We start from the raw sequence: 21,043 nt of genomic DNA, 5'->3' as shown, positions 1-21,043 counted from the left end.
CCCACCGTCCCAGGATTCCAGTCACAGCATTTCTGTTCTCTCTGGGTGTTGGGTGCACACAGGGGCTTGGCTTCCCCCACCCCACCATCTTAGCGTGGCTCCTGGAGGGTCTCCCAGGGTGCCTGCCACGCGGGGGGCTGATGACCCCCATCCCTGCCTGTCCCTAGTGCCCTACGGGCTGTCCCTGCGCCTCGCCCGCCTTTGCACTGAGAACCTGCTGAAGCCTGACACGCGAGAGTGTAACCAGCTGCGCCAGGAGGTGGAGGAGAATGTAAGGGCCAGAAAAGCTGATCTCTGGGCACGGGTGTGATCCCGGGAGAGGGAGAGCAGAGGGAAAGCTGCTGTGGAACCTGGATTTTTCCAAGTAGGAAAGAGGAAAGAGGGGCTTCCTTGAATATGTGCCCAGCCTGGGGTCATCCTATGTGCCCGGCCTGGGGTCATCCTATGAATGTTTCCAGAAGGGGACAAGGCAATGTGCAGGCCCCTGTGCATGTCCCCGGCCAACCATGCCCATTGGGCCTGGATGGCTCTGAGTAGGGAGGCTTACGCAGGGCCCCAGCCTCACGCCTTTCCTTGCCTGGCAGCTGAATGAGGTGTACCGACAGATCACAGACTCACACAAGCTCCAGCAGACCAAGTTCCGGTGGGTCCTGAGGGCCCAGGGAGGGTGGGGGGAGCTGCCCAAACCGCCCACTCTAGGGGGTCACCCCCCCCAAGCAGGGCATGGCTGCACCCCACACACTGTGCAGCTCACAGCCCCCTCTTGGTCCCCCACAGGCAGCAGCCCAACGCCGGGAAAAAGTGAGTTGAAGGCACACAGGTGGGGCAGCCCCAGGTCAAGTGTCTTGCCTCCAGTTGCCTGGTTACTGCGAACTAGAGGCCGGATTTGAACCCAGCCTGTCTGACTCCAGCATGCATACCCGTGGCATCGTTTCTGTCCTGCTTCTGCTCCTGAGAGCCTGCCTGAAGGGGGGTGGCTGGGAGGGCCTAGGGAGGGGCCCCACTTCGTAGATGAGGACCCTGAGGCTCCAAGGGACAGAGTGGCTCCACTGAGGCTCAGGGTGAGGTGGCGGGACCAGCCTGGGCCACCAGGACGGCCGGGTTCCAAAGACCCCGCACCTTTTGCTGCCAGGCATCTTGTCCCACGCTGGGGAGAGGACAGACAGGAGGGTGGGGGACAGGGGGCAAGTGCCAGCATCGTGGCCGGCCTGACATCCCCACCTAACTGCCTGTCCCCGCCCCCGCCCCAGGCAGGACCACACCATCGTGGACACGGTACTGATGGCGCCCCGCTCCGCCAAGCAGGCCCTGCTGAAGCTGACAGAGAAGCACGTGGAACAGGGGTCCTTCCATGAGCTCAAGGTGGCCCCAGGATACTACACCATCACGGCAGACCAGGGTAGGTGGGCAGGCTCCCTGCACCGCTCCCTTGTGCCTCCTACCCCGCTGGGCCCCCCCCCGGCCGCTCTCTGACTGCCCCCCGCCAACACCCACCCAGATGCCCGGGGCATGGTGGAGTTCCAGGAGGGCGTGGAGCTCGTAGACGTGCGGGTACCCCTCTTCATCCGGCCCGAGGACGACGACGAGAAGCAGCTGCTGGTGGAGGCCATCGACGTACCCATGGGCACCGCCACCCTCGGCCGCCGCCTGGTGAACATCACCATCATCAAGGAGCAAGGTAGGTCAGGGCAGAGGGAGCAGGGGACTTAGAAAGGGGGCTCTGGGAACCCTTGTTCCTCCTGGTGTCTGAGCAGAAATGAGGCCATGTCGCCTAGGCAAGTCACTTAACCTCTGTGAGCCTTGGTTTCTCCATCTGTAAAATGGGCATCAGGCTCCTGAGAGGCGTATGTGTCTGTTCGTCGCTGCACAGTGTCTAGTCGTGATGCTCATGAGGGAGCTTCTGTTCTAACCGTCGTAGGGTGCTGGGTCCTCCTGAAGCTGCCCGCGTCCATCCCCCTGTTCTTCCGTCCCTTCTGGCCTCTGAACTTCGGAGGTTGAATGAATGTCCCTAGGATGCCAGGACAGCAGACAGGAAGGGCTGTGGGAGTTGGTTTTACCCACGCCGGTCCAGAGGGGAAACACGGCACCGTACAGGCGATGCCCTCGCTGCCTTCCCTACCTGCTCCTCAGGGAAGCCCGGGGTGTTGATGACCATCCCCCTGCATCCGGAGGGCCTCCTGGGCCCCTGAGCCCTCCTGCCCATCTGCTCCAGCAAACACAGGACTCCATCCTGCTCTGCCCCAGCCCTCGGTCTCAGGGCCTCCTCTCTGGCTGTGTCCCTGCCTGGACTCCTTTCTCTGCCCTGAAACATCCAGGATGCCAGTGGGACTCTGTTCCAGCCACCTTGCTCTTCTCCGGAAGAATTTTCCACTCCCTTGCTCTGCTCTCCCCAGACGGCGGTGGAATGAGGAGGGATGGGCAGGGCCAGAGGGCAGGTGGTTGTTGAGAAGGGGCCGCGGCCGGCCGGGTGGCCCTGACTGCCACCTGGGTCCTTGCAGCCAGCGGGGTCGTGTCTTTTGAGAAGGCCGAGTACGCGGTCAGCGGCGGGGATCAAGTGGCCCGCATTCCTGTCGTCCGGCGCATCCTGGACAATGGCAAGTCCCAGGTCTCCTACCGCACGCAGGACAACACGGCCCAGGGCAACCGGGTAAGTCCCCACCGTCGGGTCAGTGGCGTCTCCACGGTGCCCAGCGAGAGCAGGACATGGCCACTTGGCAGCAGCGGTGTCTCACTCCCCGAAAGGGCCTGTGGTGCCTGAGGTCAGTGAGGCTCCATCACTGCCAGCGACATGTCTAGATCATTCATGTCTCCTTCCAACAAACCGTCAAGGGTGTCAGGGCCGCCAGACCCTTCAGACTGAAATGGACTTCTCTATCTGCCCCAGTCCTGGGGCTTTAGGCTTCTTTTTTTTCCCCCTTAAGATTTTATTTGTTTATTTATTTATTTATTTGAGAGAGAGAACGAGCAGTGGGGAGGGGCAGAGGGAAAGGGACAAGCAGACTCCATGCCAAGGACGGAGCCCAATGCGGGGCTCGATCCCAGGACGCTGAGGTCATGACCCGAGACGAAATCAGGAGTTTGATGCTTAACCGACTGAGCCACCACCCCCAGGGCTTTGGGCTTCTTGAGGTGGGATCAGAGGCCACATGGCCCCTGGGCAGACTCCCCAAGGAACTGTCTCAGTTTGCCTGGAAGGCCCTCCCAGGGCCAAAAGCAAGAGGCAACCCTTGAAGGCAGGGAGTGCCTGGCACACGGGTCCCCGTCCCCTCTGTCACGGAGCCTGAGTCTCCGGGAAGAACCAAACCCAGGTGTTGCATGTGCTGTGTTGGCTTCCAGGTTTGTGTTTCTGAATTTATTATCAACATGTACAAGCTAAAAATATTTATACCAGCAGTTGACTCAGCGGGTAGTAGAATGGGCCCACAGGCCTGTTAGGCAAATGCGGGGGAGCATGTGCACGGGCTCGGGCTCCGGCAGGCTGGCCGCACCCTCTTCTGCCTTTTAGTCTCTGGAACAGTTCCCATCACCACTCCCCTGCTCCCAGTGAAAGTTCCAAAGAATTGTAGGTCTGTAAGTTTTACTGAATACACCGTATTATCTAAGAGATTCTGGCACTCCTGTTGTGCTTTTATAAAGATACTTGGTATTTATGTATTTTTAGAAACATTATTATTATTCCCCAACTTTTTATTTTGAAAAACTTCAAGCCTGCAGAGAAAAGAAAAGACTAATAAAATCAGCACCCACTTAACCCTTTACAGAGAGTTGCCAACTAATACTGGTTTTCTCTCTCTCCTTCCCTACAAGATGCCCGTAACTAGACACAGAATTATGCGTGGATATAGATCTCTCTCTCTTTTTTTTAAAGATTTTATTTATTTATTTGACAGACAGAGATCACAAGTAGGCAGAGAGGCAGGCAGAGAGAGAGAGGAGGAAGCAGGCTCCCTGCTGAGCAGAGAGCCCGATGCAGGGCTCGATCCCAGGACCCTGAGATCATGACCTGAGCTGAAGGCAGAGGCTTTAACCCACTGAGCCGCCCAGATGCCCCGGATGTAGATCTCTTATCTGTAACTGTGGAGACCCAGGGAGAGACCGTTGTGTTCCATTTCATTTTGTTTGACGAACTATTCAAAGTAAGCGGTAGACATCATGAAGGCTCCTGCTGAGAACAAGGCTATGCTACACAACGTTGTCATTACCAACTTTAAGAAAGCTCACATTGTTGCATTATCTAATAACCGGTCCATATTCAGATCTCCCCTTGTTCACATGTCCCCACAATGTCCTTGATACCTCTTTCCCTCCCCCCACTCCCGCCCCCAATCCAGGAAACAGTCAAGGATCTGGCATTGCATTTTTTAATGTGTCTGAAGTCTCTCTTAATTTGATACAATTCTCCTGCTTTGTCTTTTGTGACTTTGACGTTTGGAAATGTTCTAGCAGGTAACTCCTGCTTTCCTTAAATTTCCTTGAATTTGCCCCTTGCTGGGCCTGGACTTGAAATATTAGTTTGCAGCGCCACCTAGTGGTCACAGCGCACCCCAGTTGCAGCTGATGGCCCCATTCTACACTCGCGTTCCAGAAACTCAGTAGAGTTCTGATGCTTTGAATGCAGAAAGCTAGAGGGGCTCCTGGGTGGCTCAATTAAGCATCTGCCTTTGGGTCAGGTCATGGTCTCAGGGTCTTGGGATCGAGACCCGTGGCGGGTTCCCTGCTCAACAGGGTGTCTTCTTCTCCCTCTCCCTCTGACCCTACCCCTGCTTGCGCTCTCTCTCTCAAATAAATAAAAGCTAAAAAAAAAAAGAAAGAAAGAAAAGAAAGAAGAAAGTTGGACCTGATGGAGGCACCCTACCCAGAAGGCAGGGCCTGGGGCCTGGTGGGATCCCAGACTTCAGAGCTACATTTGGGGGCAGGGGTTCCTCCCTCCCTGGGTGGAGCCTGCCAGTGTGGGACTCTCTGTATGTTCACATCCCCAGCTCTGGTCTTGGTTCAAAGCTCAGTTCTACCACAATTACCTGTGCAAACTTGGTCAAGTTTCTCCACCTGTGTGTGCCCCGGTTCCCCATCTGTGAACGGGGGACAGTAGTAGCTCCAACTCACAGTGCTGTGGGGGTCAGATGAGCTAGTATTTGTAGAGTGCTTGATGCATGGGGCGGGGGGGGGGAAGCAGGGAGGTGCTGTAGCAACATAAGCCATTTCGTGTCCATGTGGGGTGGTCTCTGTCGGATATACAAGATCGGGGTGGAAGGCCTGTCTGACCCTGACCCCGCCCCACTCCCAGGACTACATCCCCGCAGAGGGTGACCTGCTCTTCCAACCTGGGGAGACCTGGAAGGAATTACAGGTGAAGCTCCTGGAGCTACAGGAGATGGACTCCCTCCTGCGGGGCCGCCAGACCCGCCGCTTCCACATTCAGCTCACCAATCCCAAGTTTGGGGCCCGGCTGGGCCAGCCCCACTCAGCCACCGTCACCATTGGGGACCCAGGTGGGCCGAGCCAGGGATGTGGTTAAGCAGGTGCAGAGGGAGGGCTGGGGGGTGGAGGGGCCTCTCCATGGAGGCTGCCAGTCTTGGCAAGTAAAAATACAGGTCTGGGGGGACAGCTGTCCTCTGAGTGCTGGTGGGCAAGGGTGGAGGAGGCCCCCTGGAGGCGAGGGTGGATTCTTGCCTCCATCAGAGAGGGGGTGGCTGAGCTGGCTGCCCCGCTCAGGCTTGGCTCCCTACAGACGAACTGGACCGGAACTTCACAAGCCAGACACTGGCATCATTCCCTCACCATGGTGACCTGGGTGCCCCACAGAACCCCAATGCCAAGGCTGCCGGGTCCCGGAAAATCCACTTCAACTGGCTACCCCCTCCTGGCAAGCCAGCAGGGTACAGGGTAAGGTGGGAGGCAGAGGGGTGTGGAGGGGGAGGCCTGGTATCCGCTGGGGACGTAAACCACCTGCGGCCAGAGGGCCCCTGAGGTGGTGGAGAGGGCATGCTTGGCCCACCGGGGACGGGGAGCCGCCATCTGCCCAGGGAAGAGGAAAGACCCATCCCTGACGTTTTCAGACATTTGCCCTCCTTCCCGGAATGTGGCCCCTCGACCCACCCCGGAGACACCCCAGTTCTGTCCCAGCCCTGTTGTGTGAACCTGGCAAGTCACCAACCGCTCGGTGGCTCATCTGCTCAAAGGGCACAATAAGAGCAGGAGGTCCGTGGAGGGACGAGCAGCTCTGGCCACTGCCGCTCCCCACTGACCCGTTCCTCCCCCGGGGGCAGGTCAAATATTGGATCCAGGGTGACCCTGAGTCCGAAGCCCACCTGCTTGACAGCAAGGTGCCCTCAGCGGAGCTCACCAACCTGTATCCGTACTGCGACTATGAGATGAAGGTGTGTGCCTACGGGCCCCAGGGCGAGGGCCCCTACAGCTCCTTGGTGTCCTGCCGCACACACCAGGAAGGTGAGGCCTCACCACCTGTGTCTGTCCCCGACTACCCTGATGCCCGGCTCTGCCCCCCTCCCCAAGCACCTCCCAGAAACCGGCCCTCCCTCTGCTGCTGCTGACAGCTTTCTTCCTGTACTGCCCCCCTCCCCTGCCCCAGTACCCAGTGAGCCAGGGCGGCTGGCCTTCAATGTCGTCTCCTCCACCGTGACCCAGCTGAGCTGGGCTGAGCCCGCGGAGACCAACGGTGAAATCACAGCCTATGAGGTCTGCTACGGCTTGGTCAATGAGGACAACCGTAAGGACCTGGACCCCTCCAACCACTCCCCCCACCCCCTGGGGACGGCAGGAAGGGGAGGGGACAAAGAGCAGGAGGGAAGTTATGGCATCCCTGTGGTCCGCCGCAATGGCTGCCTGAGGCATCATCAGGTTTGCGGTCAGGTTTGGGCTGGCCCCGTCCCAAGGCCAAGCGCAGAAGCACACAGGGCAGGTGGGGACAGGAGGTGTGAGACAGATGTGCAGTGAGGTCAACCGATCAGGGGTGCCTTCCCATACAGGGGATCAGGGTAACTCATTTTCACATGGTTCTCTTGGAGCCAAAGAAGAGTTGCCAGATTTAGCAAACAGAGGATACCCTGAGTTTCAGATAAACAATTATTTTAGTCCAGCTTATGTAACATTTTACTTGGCCACATCGTTATTTCCTCCCAGGCCTGGAAGGGAGGGGAGGGTGGGCAACCGCACCAATTGCCAAGACGAGACAGTGAGGGGAATCAGCTCCATAGCCACCTGGTGCAGGGACCTCCTCTTTGTGCCCTCGCTTCTCCTTGGTCCATCCCAGGGACGGGGAGCTCACCATCTCATACGACCTCTGGGCCTTAACGTGGGTCAGGCTCAGCACTCCCGGCGCAGCCCAGTAGGGTGGAGAGCCGAGAGATCATTCCAGATGTCAGATTTGTTGCTCTTTAGCAGCCAAGCAGACCACACACGGCATCACCAGCTGCGTCCCACCTTTGGTGCATCCTGGGTTTCTAACCCACCCATGACCACGATTACAGAGACACTGTTATGCCTCTAATCCCAGGAGTGATATGTATCCTGTCGAAAGCTCATTTCCGATGATTTCAGCCATGGCTTCAGCCTGCTGAGGTCTCCACTGTGTCCTGGAATGCACCAGATGGCCCACCTGGCTGAAGGCATCAGGACTTCGGCGGGTGCCCCTCTCCCCCTCTCCCTCTAGCTGACAGGGATGTGAGGGGTGGGCCAAGAAACAGTGCCCACCTTGGCAGCTAGAGACCTCCTCCAGGCTGAGAGGCCTCCACCAGCCATTTCTTTTTAAGCACAGTTGTTTGCTAGGGGCCAACACCAAGCTTATGAGGTATCATTTTCCAGAAACCTCCTTTGGACCTCTTTGGAGACGGGGACCTTTTCTGGCCTCCAGTCTTTTGTGCCTTCTCTGGTTTCCCAGAAGCCTTCCAGCAGGGCAGACCCCTTCTTTTTTCTTTTCTTTCTTTTTTCTTTTTTTTAAAGATTTTGTGTATTTATTAGACAGAGAAAGAGCAAGGGAGGGAACACAAGCAGGGGGGGTGGGGGAGGGAGAAGCAGGCTTCCCGTTGAGCCGGGAGCCCGATTCAGGGCTTGATCCCAGGACCCCGGGATCAGGGCCTAAGCTGAAGGCAGACACCTAACAACTGAGCCACCCACGGACCCCACTGCAGACCCCTTCTTGGTTGGGCCTGGGCCTAAACCCGGAACTTGCCCTGAGCTACGGGGGTCACGTTCTCCTTTCTGCCAGGGCTGGGTGTCCACCCTTCTAGGTGCTCGTGGGTTAGGGTAAGGGGACCCCATGGCAACTGTGGTGGGTGTTGGGCCATCTCTGCCCTCAGCACCTGGGGTCTGGCAGTGGGCAACGAGGCACAGGCGCCCTCACCGCCAGAACATGTGTCCGGTGGAGGTGCCCTGGACACAGGGCCACTGCGGCGCCAATCAGTAGAGGTGACATCGAAGCCACCTTGAGTCTTGTCCTCGCTCTGCCACTTAAGGATGAGCCCTTCAGAGAGTCGGTGACACTTCTTGAAACCAGTCTTGCCCAGGTTCTTAGGGCTTGGCGTGACCCGGGATTCTCACAGCTGCTTGCTCCTGGCCTTGTTTCCTGTACTCTCTCTGGGAAGTAAAGAGCCCACTCAGGGGGGCTGATGCATCAGAGCGGGGCTAGGCCAGGCAGGAGGCTAGAAGGACCCGTCTGAGGCGCTCTCCCTGCCCCAGGACCCATCGGGCCCATGAAGAAGGTATTGGTGGACAGTCCCAAGAAGCGGACGCTGCTCATTGAGAACCTTCGGGAGTCCCAGCCGTACCGCTACACGGTGAAGGCGCGCAATGGGGCAGGCTGGGGCCCAGAGCGGGAGGCCATCATCAACCTGGCCACCCAGCCCAAGCGACCCATGTCCAGTGAGTGGGGGCGGGGAGCAGAGGAGGGGGGCAGGCGGGACAGAAGAGGCTGGGAGGCCAGGGCTGGGGCCCTGGTTCACCCCTCCACCTCCTGCAGTCCCCATCATCCCGGACATCCCCATTGTGGACGCCCAGTGCGGGGAAGACTACGAAAGCTTCCTCATGTACAGCGATGACGTTCTCCGCTCCCCTGCTGGCAGCCAGAGGCCTAGCGTCTCCGATGACACTGGTGAGTGGGTCTGGGATCCGTGACAGCAAGTCTTGGGGAGGAGGTGCGGCTGTCACTGGCGTCCAGAGAAAGCAAAGGGGCCAGTGACCACCGGGTATAGAGAGCAAGACCAGAAGCCCCTCTCGGTTCCACACGGGTATCGGCAGAGCCTGCCACTTGGCGGGTGCCCCGCTGGCGTGGGGGACAGAGAGGACAAAGCCAGTGTGGCCCACAGGCAGTCGTGCACACATCTGTGTATTAGCACAGGCCAACAGACTTGCCGGGGAGCAGAGGCACCCAGGGTCGGCCGGCCCACGCACACGGGCCCATGCGGGAACACAGCCTCGCACCTGGAAGGCTGTGCCGTGGACTCAGGTCATCCAGGCCACCTCCCAGGGACAAGGCCATGTGGGAGGTGGCGGGCATGGCCCCCTGCCCTGCCCTCCCCCCTGACTCCCCGCAGTGTGGGATAAAGGGCCCTCGGCTGGCCTCCCTGGCACTCAGTTTGAGCGCGGCTCCGCTGTGGGCCATCAGATGGACTGCTCACCCTCTCTGTGCCGCGGTGCTCTGATCTGTAGAACAGGACGCCGGTCATACCATGCCAGCAGTCACAGTCCTCTGGGAGTCCTGCTCTCTTCCATCTTTGCCCTAGCAGGGTTGAGCTTGGGCTTAAGGAACCCAAGCCCAAAGGTTGTGGGGGTTTTGAGGCTGTGAGAAAGCGCAGCAGGTATGAATCAGGTGCCGGAAACTCAGGGCCTAACTCTACCTGGGACGCACTCTGTGGCTTCTGAACTGTGCCTGGGAGGCAGGCAGGGGAGAGGTTACTCTCTCCAGTCCACAGATAAGAAACCGAGGTGACAGAGCTGGTGACAGAGCCAGCGCCACCCCGGGGGGCGTCTTGCCTCACCAGCCGCAGCCCCGGCTGCCCCGGCTCCCACGGAAGGGCTCCTCTTCTGCTCAGGGGCCGAGGGTCCGGGCCATCGCCTGCTGCGCGGCCACCCGCGCCCCTCCCGCACACTCGGATTCCGGAGAGCCCGAGGACCGGCTCACGTCGCTGGTCTCCGCCGCGCCGCGCCCCCTCCCGCCGCCGCCCGCAGCCGCCGGCGGTGCCAACGCGGCCCTTCGTTGTTCCCAAGGCGGCGGCTGGAAGTTCGAGCCCCTGCTGGGGGAGGAGCTGGACCTGCGGCGCATCACGTGGCGGCTGCCCCCGGAGCTCATCCCGCGCCTGTCGGCCAGCAGCGGGCGCTCCTCCGACGGCGAGCCGCCCCGCGGCCCCCCGGACCACCGCGCGGACGCGGACGCGGGCACGGGCGGGGAGGGTGGCGGCCTAGCCCGCGGCGCCACACCCAGGCCCCCTGGAGGTGACGGGCTTGCCCGGCCTGCCCCGACCCCGCACCCAGCTAGGCACGCTCGTTGGCTGCCTGGACCTGGCCCGAGCCCCCTGTAGCCAGGCTGCCCAGGAAGGCTCCACGCAGGCCTGGGAAGGTGCCGCTGTGCCAGGATGACCCCCAGAGCCAATGGACCCCTGGGGCAGGCATTTGGCTGGCCTCAAAGCAGGACCACCCACAGGAGTATATGACCTCATAAGTCTGTTGTGTCCAGGGGACAGGCTGTAGTACCCAAGGAGATCCCTCAGAGGCCTGAAGGGACACAGGGCAGACATTTGCCACCCCCACCCACCCAAGGCAGGGCTAACTGCAAGGTCTCCTAGCTGGGGTCAGCGACCCTCAGACTATCCACACTGGCATCCTGAGCACCAGCGGACATGGGCTGTGGAAGCCTATGTGGCCCCTTGGGACCCCACCAGGAACACAGACCTTCTGTCCCTGGTGGCCAAGGAAGGCTGGGTTTCTTTATGCCACCACCACCCACCCCCCATAGGTAATCCTAGGAATTCCGAGGGCAGCCTGCCCCACGGGGCTCTGGGTCCAGTACACGTCTGCCCCCGTGACCCTACTCTCCTCCTGCAGAGCACCTGGTGAACGGGCGGATGGACTTCGCCTTCCCGGGCAGTGCCAACTCCCTGAACAGGATGACTGTGGCCAACGCTGCCTACGGCACCCACCTGAGCCCACACCTGCCCCACCGGGTGCTGAGCACGTCCTCCACCCTCACGCGTGACTACCACTCGCTGACCCGCACAGAGAACTCCCACTCCGCCACGCTGCCCAGAGACTACTCTACCCTCTCCTCCGTCTCCTCCCACAGTGAGTGTCTGCCACCAGCCCTGCGTCTCCCCCGGGCCCCTCTCCTCTTCCAGCTCCAACAGGCTCGGGGTTCTGTTCCCGCCGCCCGTCCTCCAACACACCCTTCCCGCGCTCACTCTGGTTTTGTCCTGCCGCAGGCCTCCCTCCCATCTGGGAAGAAGGGAGGAGCAGGCTTCCGCTGTCCTGGGCCCTGGGGGCCCTGAGTCGGGCTCAGATGAAGGGGTTCCCTCCCTCTGGGGACTCACGGGACACTATAATCCTGGCTGGGCAGCCAGCAGCGCCCTTCCGGGACCCAGGTAGTACAGGGGTGGCCACCCCGTGTCTCCACAGCTGTCCTGCTCCATCTGTCATCATCCACCTGCTCATTGCAGCCGCGCCCAGACCCAGCATCTCCCCCTCCATTCCATCCCCATCAGTGCTGATGCCTCATCCAGCCGCTGTCCTTCCAGGGGCGCTGGGCTGGGGGAGGAGAGGCGCCAGGCCAGTGGGGGCGGGCCATCTCACGGTGCTCACCCTCGAGCCCACAGCCACTCTGAGACGGGCGGGAGGGGCTGGGTGGCCTGGCCAGGGTGTGGCAGGGTGAGCCAGCTGCCAGGCTGGTGCTGGGCAGAGACCTGACAGCCCAGGGAGGCCAGGGGACACAGGTCCCACCCAGGGAGCCCTGCCACAAACTGACCGTGGCCTCCCGTCTTCAGACCCCCGCTTGGCTGCCGGTGTGCCCAACACACCCACCCGCCTGGTGTTCTCGGCCCTGGGACCCACATCTCTGAAAGTGAGCTGGCAGGAGCCGCAGTGCGAGCAGGTGCTGCAGGGGTACAGCGTGGAGTACCAGCTGCTGAGCGGCGGTGAGGCACAGCTGCTGCTGCCGGGCTGCGGGGGTGATGTCTTGCCGGGCTCAGCTCGGGGTCAGGACACTGGGGAGCATGCGGCTGGATAAGAATCCCTCCAAATCCCTCAAACGCTAATGGTCCCCACCAGACTTTTGGAGTCTCTCTCTTCCATGCTCCTCACTGCCCTTCATGGCCTTCTCTCTCCAGAGTTCTCATCCACCTCCCGGAGCCTCTCTCCAGGTTATTCCCTCTGCTAGGTTTTGCCTAACAAGGCTTCACTGGCCTAGGGCACCTAGAGCCTCTGCTGGCATGGGAGGTGGGAAGTGGGGCTTCCCTGGGAAGACAGACTCACGGCAGCATGACTGGGGCCCATCAACAGCCAAAACATAGTGGAATTTTAGACTGCACTTATCCCTTGTATAGTGTACAACCTAAACAACCAACCATACCATACCGGGCTGATCCCACCTGCCCCCAAACCACAGCTAATCCTGGGTGAGCGATGACTAGATCTTGGTGGCAGCCTAGGGAAGGTGTGGGATCAGGCCGGGGTTGGGAATAATACTGCTCCCCTGTCTCCCACCCCCACCCACAGGAGAGCTGTATCACCTAAACATCCCCAACCCCAGCCAGACGTCAGTGGTGGTGGAAGACCTTCTGCCCAACCATTCCTATGTGTTCCGTGTGCGGGCCCAGAGCGCGGAAGGTTGGGGCCCAGAGCGCGAGGGTGTCATCACCATTGAGTCACAGGTGCACCCCCAGAGTCCACTCTGCCCCCTGCCAGGTGAGCTGCCTCCCCTCCCCACCGCGTGGCTGCCCCCATGAGGTCTCCTACGGACACAGACACTGACATCCTTGCTCTGCTATGTCCAGGCTCCACCTTCACTTTGAGCACACCTAGTGCCCCGGGCCCACTGGTGTTTACTGCCCTGAGCCCAGACTCGCTGCAGTTGAGCTGGGAGCGGCCACGCAGGCCCGATGGGAATATCCTTGGCTACCTGGTGACCTGCGAGATGGCCCACGGAGGAGGTGCTTGCTGCCTGCCCCCAGGTCAGGGGTGGCCAGGGGAGGGATGGAGAGGGAGCTGCAGAGGCTGAAGTCATCATGTTCCCTGTCTAGAGCCAGCCACCACGTTCCTGGTGGATGGTGACAGCCCTGAGAGCCGGCTGACCGTGCCGGGCCTCAGCGAGAACGTGCCCTACAAGTTCAAGGTGCAGGCCAAGACCACCGAAGGTTACGGGCCAGAGCGTGAGGGCATCATCACCATTGAGTCCCAGGATGGAGGTAGGGTGCCTCACCCCTTCTTAGCCCCTGCCCCTTCTCTGGCCACCTCTTCTCTTGGCCTCATCTCTGACTGGCCTATCTGCCCGTGCCAGGCCCTTTCCCACAACTGGGCAGCCATGCTGGGCTCTTCCAACACTCACTGCCAGGCGAGTACAGTAGCATCACCACCACCCACACCAGCACCACCGAGCCCTTCCTACTGGGTGAGTTACTGGGCAGGGGATCCAGCTCCCCTTGCAGGGAAGTGGGAGATACGGAACTCACAGAGCAGGAGAGGCAGGGCCCCAGGCAGAGTCCTTCAGTGCGTCCTCCCCTGCAGATGGACTGAGCCTAGGGACCCAACGCCTGGAAGCAGGTGGCTCCCTTACCCGCCACGTGACCCAGGAGTTTGTGAGCCGGACGCTGACCACCAGTGGAACGCTCAGCACCCAGGTGGACCAACAGTTCTTCCAGACCTGAGCCCCCCAACCCTTACCCACCCGGGTGCGGGAACCTGGGCCCCCACCCCGCCTCCTCTCCCTGGCTCTGGCTTGGCTCCTCCACCCGTGGACCCCTCGCGGCCCAGCACACCCAAATGCTGACCACAGGGCCAGTGCCTCTGGCTACGGAGGACAGAAGGTGTCCTCTGGGAGGAATAAAGGGCGCAGAGATCCCAGAAGGCCCTTCTGGCAGCAACGCCCCTACCCCAGGCCCAAGCCTATTTGCACGTAACCAAAGAGCTGGAACCAGCATGACAAGGCCCCTGCTTTGTTCCACACTTAATAAAAGATTTTGCTACCAATTGGCCCTGCCTGGTCTTGGCCCTGCCCAGTCGTTCTCCCAGGGAATGCCTGCACAGCGCAGGGGAAGCGCTTCCAACGTTGCTCCTTGGATACCCAAGCACACACCCACCTCTAGAGGCAGGCAGGCGGGTCAGTGGTGGGAGGCACAAATTTATTGAGCACCCAGATGCAGAGGGCAGGTGTCCGGGGCCTGGAGCTTTGTGCCTTGCTGCCTGGCAGGCCCCATGCCCACCAGGTGCCATCCCCGGGGAAGGCCTCACCAGCGCAGCACCTTGGCGCCGTCGGCCGCCTGAGAGAGGTAGAAGGTGGCGGTGCCAGCATACTGCTCCTGCGGGAGAGGCAGGTGGGGTCTCAGCACAGCATGGCCCTGGGAACCCACCCCTCCTACCTCTGCGTGCCGGCGCCCGCCCACCTGTATGTGCTGCATGGCTTGGGAGGTGGAGGCGGCCTCCAGCAGGGTCACGGTGCAGCCGCCAAAGCCACCACCAGTCATGCGGCTGCCGTAAACCCCAGGTGCAGACAGCGCAGCCTCGACGAGCTGGTCCAGCTCAGGACAGCTCACCTCATAGTCATCCCTGTGGAGAGGACGGAGGACAGGGAGGGCCTAGCATGGTCCCGTCCCAGGGCTTAGCCTCACCCTGGGCTAACTGGGCACCCCGGGGTCCTCACCTGAGCGAGTGGTGGCTCTCCACCATGAGGCGGCCAAAGGCTCGGTAGTCCCCACGGCTCAGGGCGGCTGCCGCCTGGGCCGTGCGCCGAATCTCACCGACCACGTGCCGCGCACGCCGGAAGCCTTCCTTGCTCACCAGGTCTCTGCCAGCTGGGGAGGGAACAGGGTCAGCGGACCTACCACCCACCACCTCTGGGCCCCTACCGATGTGGGGATGAGGACGCCAGGTGGTGGCCTGGGGGTGGGAGGCGGGGGGCGGGCTGCGAGTTGGGAGACCTCATTCGGACAAAGCTGTGCCCAGAACCTTGTGTTGGTGACTCCAGTTCGGAGTCTCCCCCACCCCCCGACTATAAAATGTCACCTGGGCGGGGGGCCTGGGTGGCTCAGTGGATTAAAGCCTCTGCCTTTGGCTCAGGTCATGATCCCAGGGTCCTGGGTTCAAGCCCCGCATCGGGCTCTCTGCTCAGCAGGGAGCCTGCTTCCTCCTCTCTCTCTGCCTTCCTCTCTGCCTACTTGTGATCTCTGTCTGTCAAATAAATCAATAAAATCTTAAAAAAAATAAAATCACTTGGGGGCGCAGCAAACACTGAAAGAACCCACAGAGAGGCCCCCTCCCAGCAGGGGGCCTGGTGCACAGTGGGTGCTCAGTAAACAGCAGGGGAAGCCCCAGACCCTTGATGCTTCCAAGGTGAGGAGCAACACACGGCTGCCTCCCCGAGCCCACGGTAGAGCAAGCGGGAGAAGTCGTCCTGCTGCCGCTCACGCTGGAGCACCAGTGGAGCCTCCACTGGAGAGGCCGGGGCCCCGGAGCCGGGGTGCAGCCCAGGCACACATCAAGCTGCAGGGCACACCGGCATCGGGCTGTCCTTGCCAGTTCATGCGGAGGTGGGGAGAGCAAGCCGTTTCGGTAGGGGCAGCCCTGACTGCCAGAGGCTTTGCTGCTGAATTCTGAGGGCCACGGCGGTTTGGGAACAGGCAAGGGTTTGGAGTTGAATTAGGTGACCAAAGCGACCACCTTGGGCAGAGAGGCCGAGCTGGGAGACCCAGGCACCAGCCAGACAGCAGCCGCTAAATCCTCAGAAAGCCATGGTGTGGGGGGAGGAAAGCATGGAAGGGACAGAGATGGGAGAGGAGAATGGGAGGGGGGACATAAGGACACAGGTGACCGAGGTCTCACATAGGAGTGACAAGGGTGAGAAATAACCACCAAGGGGAAGTCAGCAGGGGAAGCCTCTAGGGGAGGATGGATGCAGAGTTCCACTGGGAATCAGGTGGAGGCTCTGGAACCAGAGGTTGAAATGAGGGGAGGCTCCAGCCGGTGGAGCAATGGGCCGCAGGCCCCAATCCCAGGTGGCAGCGGCAGCGGCGGCTGAGGACCGAGAAGTGAACACAGACAACAAAATGGGCCATAAGCATTATGGCACAGGAAAGAGGTTCCGTTTTCAAAGAGAAGAGAACTGGCGGTGTTTCCAAGCAGGAGAGGAGCCAGGCAGGGAATAGGAACGAGGCAAAGAAGGCCTTTTCACACAGGACTCTGGAGAAGGCAGAGGCAGCATTGGGGTCCCCAGGGAGGGAAGACCCCCCCCCACACGAGTGGTGGGGAAGGTGTGCAGTGGAGAGGAGGGACGCCCAAAGTGTTCCAGCGTGAAAACCTCCGTCAAGGTCACCTGCAATGAGCAGGCGGGGCAGTTCTGAACGGGACAGTTCACCAAGGAGAAGGACAAGACAGTCCCACAGGGCTGGCCAGCGTCCTGGCAAGGGGCACCTGCACCGTGCCAGGGAGGGCGCGGCTCCCGAGGCCAGCAGCCTGGCCCGCAGCTGAGAGTACAGGCTGGGGGCTGAGCTGCCCAGTTCGAGGCTCACCACTGCCTCATCCAAAACACGCAGAGTAGTAACAGCCTCTGCTCTACAGGGTACGGCAGAACAAGGGGATGTTGACCTGAGCTTCAAACTATCAAATATACTATCTTCCCAGCCACATGTACCAGGAACCTTTCAGATACATGCACCTTTGGACTCTGCAATCCTACTCCTCTGAATCCAATCCTAAGAAAATACCAAGAGAACACGGAGACACTTATGTATGAAACTGATCGTCACGGCCTCATGTGCAATCATCAGCAAATGGTCACGTTACAGCACACTCGCGTGCCGAACTTGTCTGTAGCTTTCACAGGCCCTGCTGATGACGTGCCTCTGCCGGCCCAGGTAAGAGTTCTCAGATAACATTAGAAAAAGAGAAACAGGGCGCCTGGATGGCTCAGTCGTTAAGTGTCTGCCTTTGGCTCAGATCATGATCCCGGGATCCTAGGATCAAGACCCGCATCGGGCTCTCTGCTCAGCAAGGAGCCTGCGCCCCCTGCCCCTCTGCCTGCCTCTTTGCCTACTTGTGATCTCTCTGTCAAACAAATAAATAAAATCTTTAAAAAAAAAAAAAGGAGAAAACAATATGAAGATTTCAAGCAGCCCTGCTGAGGTTGGCGGGTCTACAAGGTTGGGGGAGCAGGCAGAGCACAGCGGAGGTCCCTGGAGATGAGGGGTATGTGGCAAGGTCAAGGCTACACGGAAGGCCCGGCCGCCCCTCAGGGCCCCCAGCCAGCTCTCACCCTCTAGCTCCTCCAGCCGCACCTCCCGAAGGCTCTCCTTGCCCAGCGCCCGGGCCACCTCTTCGCACTGCTGCCGCCGCAGTGGGTACTCGCTGGAGCCCAGGGAGTGGCGGACATTGGAGTTGGTGATGAGCACGGCCAGCTTGGGTTCTGACAGCGGCACCAGGCTTGTCTCCAGGGACCTGGCATTGAGTTGGAGTGAGGAAGAGGACAAGTCCAAGGGTCCGCATGCTACACGGGGCAGCCAGGGGGCCCTGCTCCACCCAGAAGCTCCTGATGATGGGGGGGGAGGGTACAAGGGGAGCCCCTGACCTGCAGTCAATGAGCAGCGCGTGGCCTTTCTGCCCCAGCAGTGCGATGAGCTGGTCCATGATGCCACAGGGCACCCCTGCGAAGCTGTGCTCGGCCCGCTGACACACCTGAGCCCGGGCAGCTATGGACCCCGAGTCTGCGGCACAGGGGAACTTGGGGAGGCTAGGGCCCAGGAGGGGGTGTGTGGGTTGGGAGCCATGGGAGCTCCAGTGACACTCCAGGGAGGCTCCCCACCCCCTTCCCGAAGGCACAGCAGAGGGGAGCTCTGACAAGCAGAGGAGGGCTGGATTGGGGGCTGGGGTCTAGGAAGTACCTGGGCAGAGCTGCTGCAGGAAGGTGTACGTGGCCACTTCCAGGGACGCGGAGCTGGACAGCCCACCCCCCAGGGGCACGGAGCTGACCACCACTGCGCTGAAGCCAGGGAGGGGCGCAGCTGGAAAAAACGGGTGATGGTGAGACGGGCCGGCTGGGACAACAGGCCCGCAAAGGGCAAGTCTTTTAGCAATGAAGGGAGGTGAGAGCCTGAAAGCTGCTTCCAGGGACAGGTCTCAATTGTCAGAGGCCACCTTGGGCCCAGCACCCTTCATCCTACCCTCCTAAGGTAAGCTACTTAACCAGCAGCTGAGGTACCTGGCACACAGTCTTCCTAGCTCTCCTCCTGGTTTGGGTCTCCGGAGGCCAACGGGCTAGGGGTTTGAATGCTGGCCCCTCCCATCATCTAATGGGCAGTTCAGGGAAAGTTCTGGAACCTCTCTGGGCATCAGTCTCATCATCTGTATAATGGGGATACTCTCCTCCTCCTGCAAGCTACCCGGGGGTGGACTAGATGAGCTAAGGAGCTTTGTAGCTGAGAGGTGGTGCTCCTACCACTAGTGTGAACTTGACCCTGGCCTCAGCCCCATACCTGGGTAGTGCTGAATCACTCCCTTGACATAGTTGGCCCAGCGGGGGGTTCCGGGCTCCAGTGACCTCTGGGCTGTGGGCAGCGGAAACTGCAGCCGCCGGGGTTCATCAGCATCCTCCGAGGTGGTGAGGAGGGAGACAAGGCCATCCGCCCGGGGGCTGCCCACCAGCACAGTCACAAGCTCCAGCGCCTGGCGGGAGAGACAGGGAGTATGTAAAGCTTCTGCCTGCTGACGAGTGAAGGAGGCTCCCTCCCATACTAAAGTTCTGAAGAATGAGAGGTTTCAGTCCCTTGGAGGCTCAACAGGAAAGGAATGGGGGGTGTTTCGGGGAAGAACCAGAGTGCTGAGCTGGCCCTGGGGGCTTGGGTCCTGCCTCTGTGTCTTCAGAGGCAGGGCGGGTGCAGCAGACGTGCAGTCCTGGACTCTGCCCTGAACACGGGCTCCCAGCTATGGGGCGAGGGGGAGGAGAGCTCGGAAGGCAAAGAGAGTCAGAGGAGCTCCAGCTGATGCCTTGCCATCGTGGAGTAGTCTCAGGTGCGCGCGGAACCCACTCACTTGCCAAGCTGCACCAGGTGAAAAGGGCCCCAGCTCTAATCGCTGCCCCAGGAAGAATCAGCTCTGCGACCTTGAGCAAATCAGTAGCCCTCTCTGGGCCTCAGTTTCCTGTCTGTAAACTGAACCGGCTGGGCCGGGAGCTCTAGGGCTAGCTTCCTCAAGTCTGCAGTCGGGGCTCCTGGAAGACAGAGCCCCAAGCGTCCCCTTCCGCATGCTCCGTCGGGGCCCAAGTCGAGGTGGCTCCCAAGTTGATGGCGAGGACCGTCAGTCTACAGAGGGCGGGCTCGAGCGACCAGGCGTCGGCACACCCCCTCCTAGCTTACTTCCTCGCGGATCCCCCGCTTCCTCCCTTCCCACGTGGGAAACTCCCCATCCCCGGGTCTCTCCCATGCGCTCGTCCCCCAAACTCCGGGGAGGTTGGCTAAAGTTCGGTGCGGCCGCCCAGCATCCATGCAGGGACTAGGCACCTCCCCGCGCGCCGCAGGCCTGCCCTGTCTCGGGGGAGGCTCGGGGCTCCCCTCCCGGCCCCTCACCATGGGCAGCACCAGGCCCTGGTTGTAGTCCGTGTGCTCCCCGATCAGGTTGACCCGGCCGGGCGCCGACACCGCCAGCTCGGGCTCGGCCCCGAATTCCTCCCGGAAAGCTCTGCGGGCCTCGGCCAGCAGCTCCGCAGCCTGGGGCTGTCTCGAAGCGGCCATGACGCCTGCCCTGCAGCGAGGCCCGGTAGGCGCGGGATGCTCGGGGCGGGGCGGCGCGGGGGCGGCGCGCATTCCTGTACGCGCCCCCCGCCCCCACCCGGGGCTCCTCCCGCCCCCGCCGAGCCCGGCCCGCCCCGCCCCGCCTCCCGCCCCCAGCCACCTGCTGGGCGCGCTCGGCCGCGTCTCCCCCTGACGCCCCCACCGGGCAGGCGGCGGACTTTGCGGAAGACCGGCGGGTGCCCAGTAGAGCGGTCTTGGCTGGGCTGGAAGATCTGGGCTGCCCTTCCCCGACCCTGGCGCCGCGTTCTGTGCTCCCCACCCCGGCCCGTCCGTCCACCCACAGCCTGAGCTGGGGAGCCCGCGTCCAGCGGACCTGGATTTCCCAAAGGGCTCTCCTAGGTCCTAGAGTCCTGCCTCTGTGCGAGGGCGTCAGACCCTGATCCTGAGTCTCCGAGAGGGGCCTAGCACGCGGAGTAAATTGAGATCAAGAAAGCCAAGTTTGGTGGTGACCAGGGAGTCGCTTTCTACAGGCCCCTTTTCTAGACTGGCCCCGCCGGGATAGCTGTTAGCAGTGGAAGACTGAAGGAGGGTGGCAGTGGCCAGCCTCTCCCGAAAGGACCGACGGCAGCAGCCCCCCTGGGGGCGGGACTGTGGGCCTCAGCAGGTGCTTCCTCAGTCCTGAGCCTGGGATGCGGAGGCTGACACTCGCCACTTCCTCTTTCACCAGCCCGCATCCTGAACCTTTAAGCGGGTCCCAACCCCCACCTGGACATGGGTCCGCGGTTGCTCCCATATGAAGCCGCGGGGCAGAAACGATGAAATGTTAGCAGCCTGTTTGGGATGAGGATGGGGGCTTTGTGGAGAGTTGTGGCCAGAGAGAGAGCTTGGGATCTGCTCAGGGGTTTGCCCAAAATGTAGCACTGAGACTCTTACCGTGATGAGCACCAGTAGTGCGTAGAATTGTTGAATCTTTATATCCCGTGCCCGAAACTCATGTAACACTATATGTAACTTATGCTTCAGTTTAAAAAAATGCAGCTCTGAAGACTGCTGAAATAAACATGGGGGTAAATCTTTGTGACCCTGGCTTAGTCAGGGCCTTTTTAGAT

General features: G+C 60.9%; 2 protein-coding genes across 7 annotated transcripts in view; one reads left to right on the top strand and one right to left on the bottom strand.

Moving 5' to 3' along the window:
- The window catches only part of ITGB4 (integrin subunit beta 4), a 30,673-nt gene extending 16,486 nt beyond the window's left edge, over positions 1-14,187 (top strand). For 3 of the 6 annotated variants that reach the window (XM_044247424.1, XM_044247421.1, XM_044247422.1), the window contains 20 exons: positions 168-271; positions 585-643; positions 778-801; positions 1,251-1,399; positions 1,499-1,678; positions 2,499-2,647; positions 5,285-5,489; positions 5,729-5,883; positions 6,267-6,447; positions 6,590-6,727; positions 8,695-8,877; positions 8,975-9,106; positions 11,056-11,292; positions 11,430-11,588; positions 11,988-12,137; positions 12,718-12,906; positions 12,996-13,151; positions 13,242-13,406; positions 13,499-13,609; positions 13,726-14,187. In XM_044247424.1, the coding sequence (XP_044103359.1) occupies positions 168-271; positions 585-643; positions 778-801; positions 1,251-1,399; positions 1,499-1,678; positions 2,499-2,647; positions 5,285-5,489; positions 5,729-5,883; positions 6,267-6,447; positions 6,590-6,727; positions 8,695-8,877; positions 8,975-9,106; positions 11,056-11,292; positions 11,430-11,588; positions 11,988-12,137; positions 12,718-12,906; positions 12,996-13,151; positions 13,242-13,406; positions 13,499-13,609; positions 13,726-13,865 (2,966 nt within the window). In that variant the 3' untranslated portion in view covers positions 13,866-14,187. Of the gene's footprint in view, positions 1-167; positions 272-584; positions 644-777; positions 802-1,250; positions 1,400-1,498; positions 1,679-2,498; positions 2,648-5,284; positions 5,490-5,728; positions 5,884-6,266; positions 6,448-6,589; positions 6,728-8,694; positions 8,878-8,974; positions 9,107-10,221; positions 10,447-11,055; positions 11,293-11,429; positions 11,589-11,987; positions 12,138-12,717; positions 12,907-12,995; positions 13,152-13,241; positions 13,407-13,498; positions 13,610-13,725 lie in introns of all 6 variants that reach the window. The other 3 variants (XM_044247425.1, XM_044247423.1, XM_044247426.1) reach the window with 2 other exon arrangements.
- A 135-nt stretch (positions 14,188-14,322) lies between these two features.
- Positions 14,323-19,966, bottom strand: GALK1 (galactokinase 1). The gene is made up of 8 exons (XM_044247420.1): positions 19,770-19,966; positions 18,681-18,870; positions 18,090-18,209; positions 17,777-17,912; positions 17,465-17,646; positions 14,858-15,008; positions 14,601-14,763; positions 14,323-14,516 (listed from the first exon to the last, which is right to left on the bottom strand). Exons 1-8 carry the CDS (start codon positions 19,932-19,934, stop codon positions 14,445-14,447), a joined length of 1,179 nt encoding a protein of 392 aa, XP_044103355.1. The 5' UTR covers positions 19,935-19,966; the 3' UTR covers positions 14,323-14,444.
- Between the last annotated feature and the right edge of the window lie 1,077 nt (positions 19,967-21,043).

Source organism: Neovison vison, chromosome 5 (assembly GCF_020171115.1).
Source record: "Neovison vison isolate M4711 chromosome 5, ASM_NN_V1, whole genome shotgun sequence".
In the NCBI taxonomy this organism is placed as follows: domain Eukaryota; kingdom Metazoa; phylum Chordata; class Mammalia; order Carnivora; family Mustelidae; genus Neogale; species Neogale vison.
Note: the sequence above shows the minus strand (reverse complement) of the source record. Positions and strands in the feature narration are given on the sequence as shown.

Excerpts from the sequence above, each read along its gene's own strand:
- GALK1 (XM_044247420.1), bottom strand. The coding sequence starts at position 19,934 with ATGGCCGCTTCGAGACAGCCCCAGGCTGCGGAGCTGCTGGCCGAGGCC. Across the intron at positions 18,210-18,680 it reads AGTGATTCAGCACTACCCAG|CTGCGCCCCTCCCTGGCTTC; the intron begins GTATGGGGCTGA and ends CGTTTTTTCCAG. Across the intron at positions 17,913-18,089 it reads CCTGCAGCAGCTCTGCCCAG|ACTCGGGGTCCATAGCTGCC; the intron begins GTACTTCCTAGA and ends CCTGTGCCGCAG.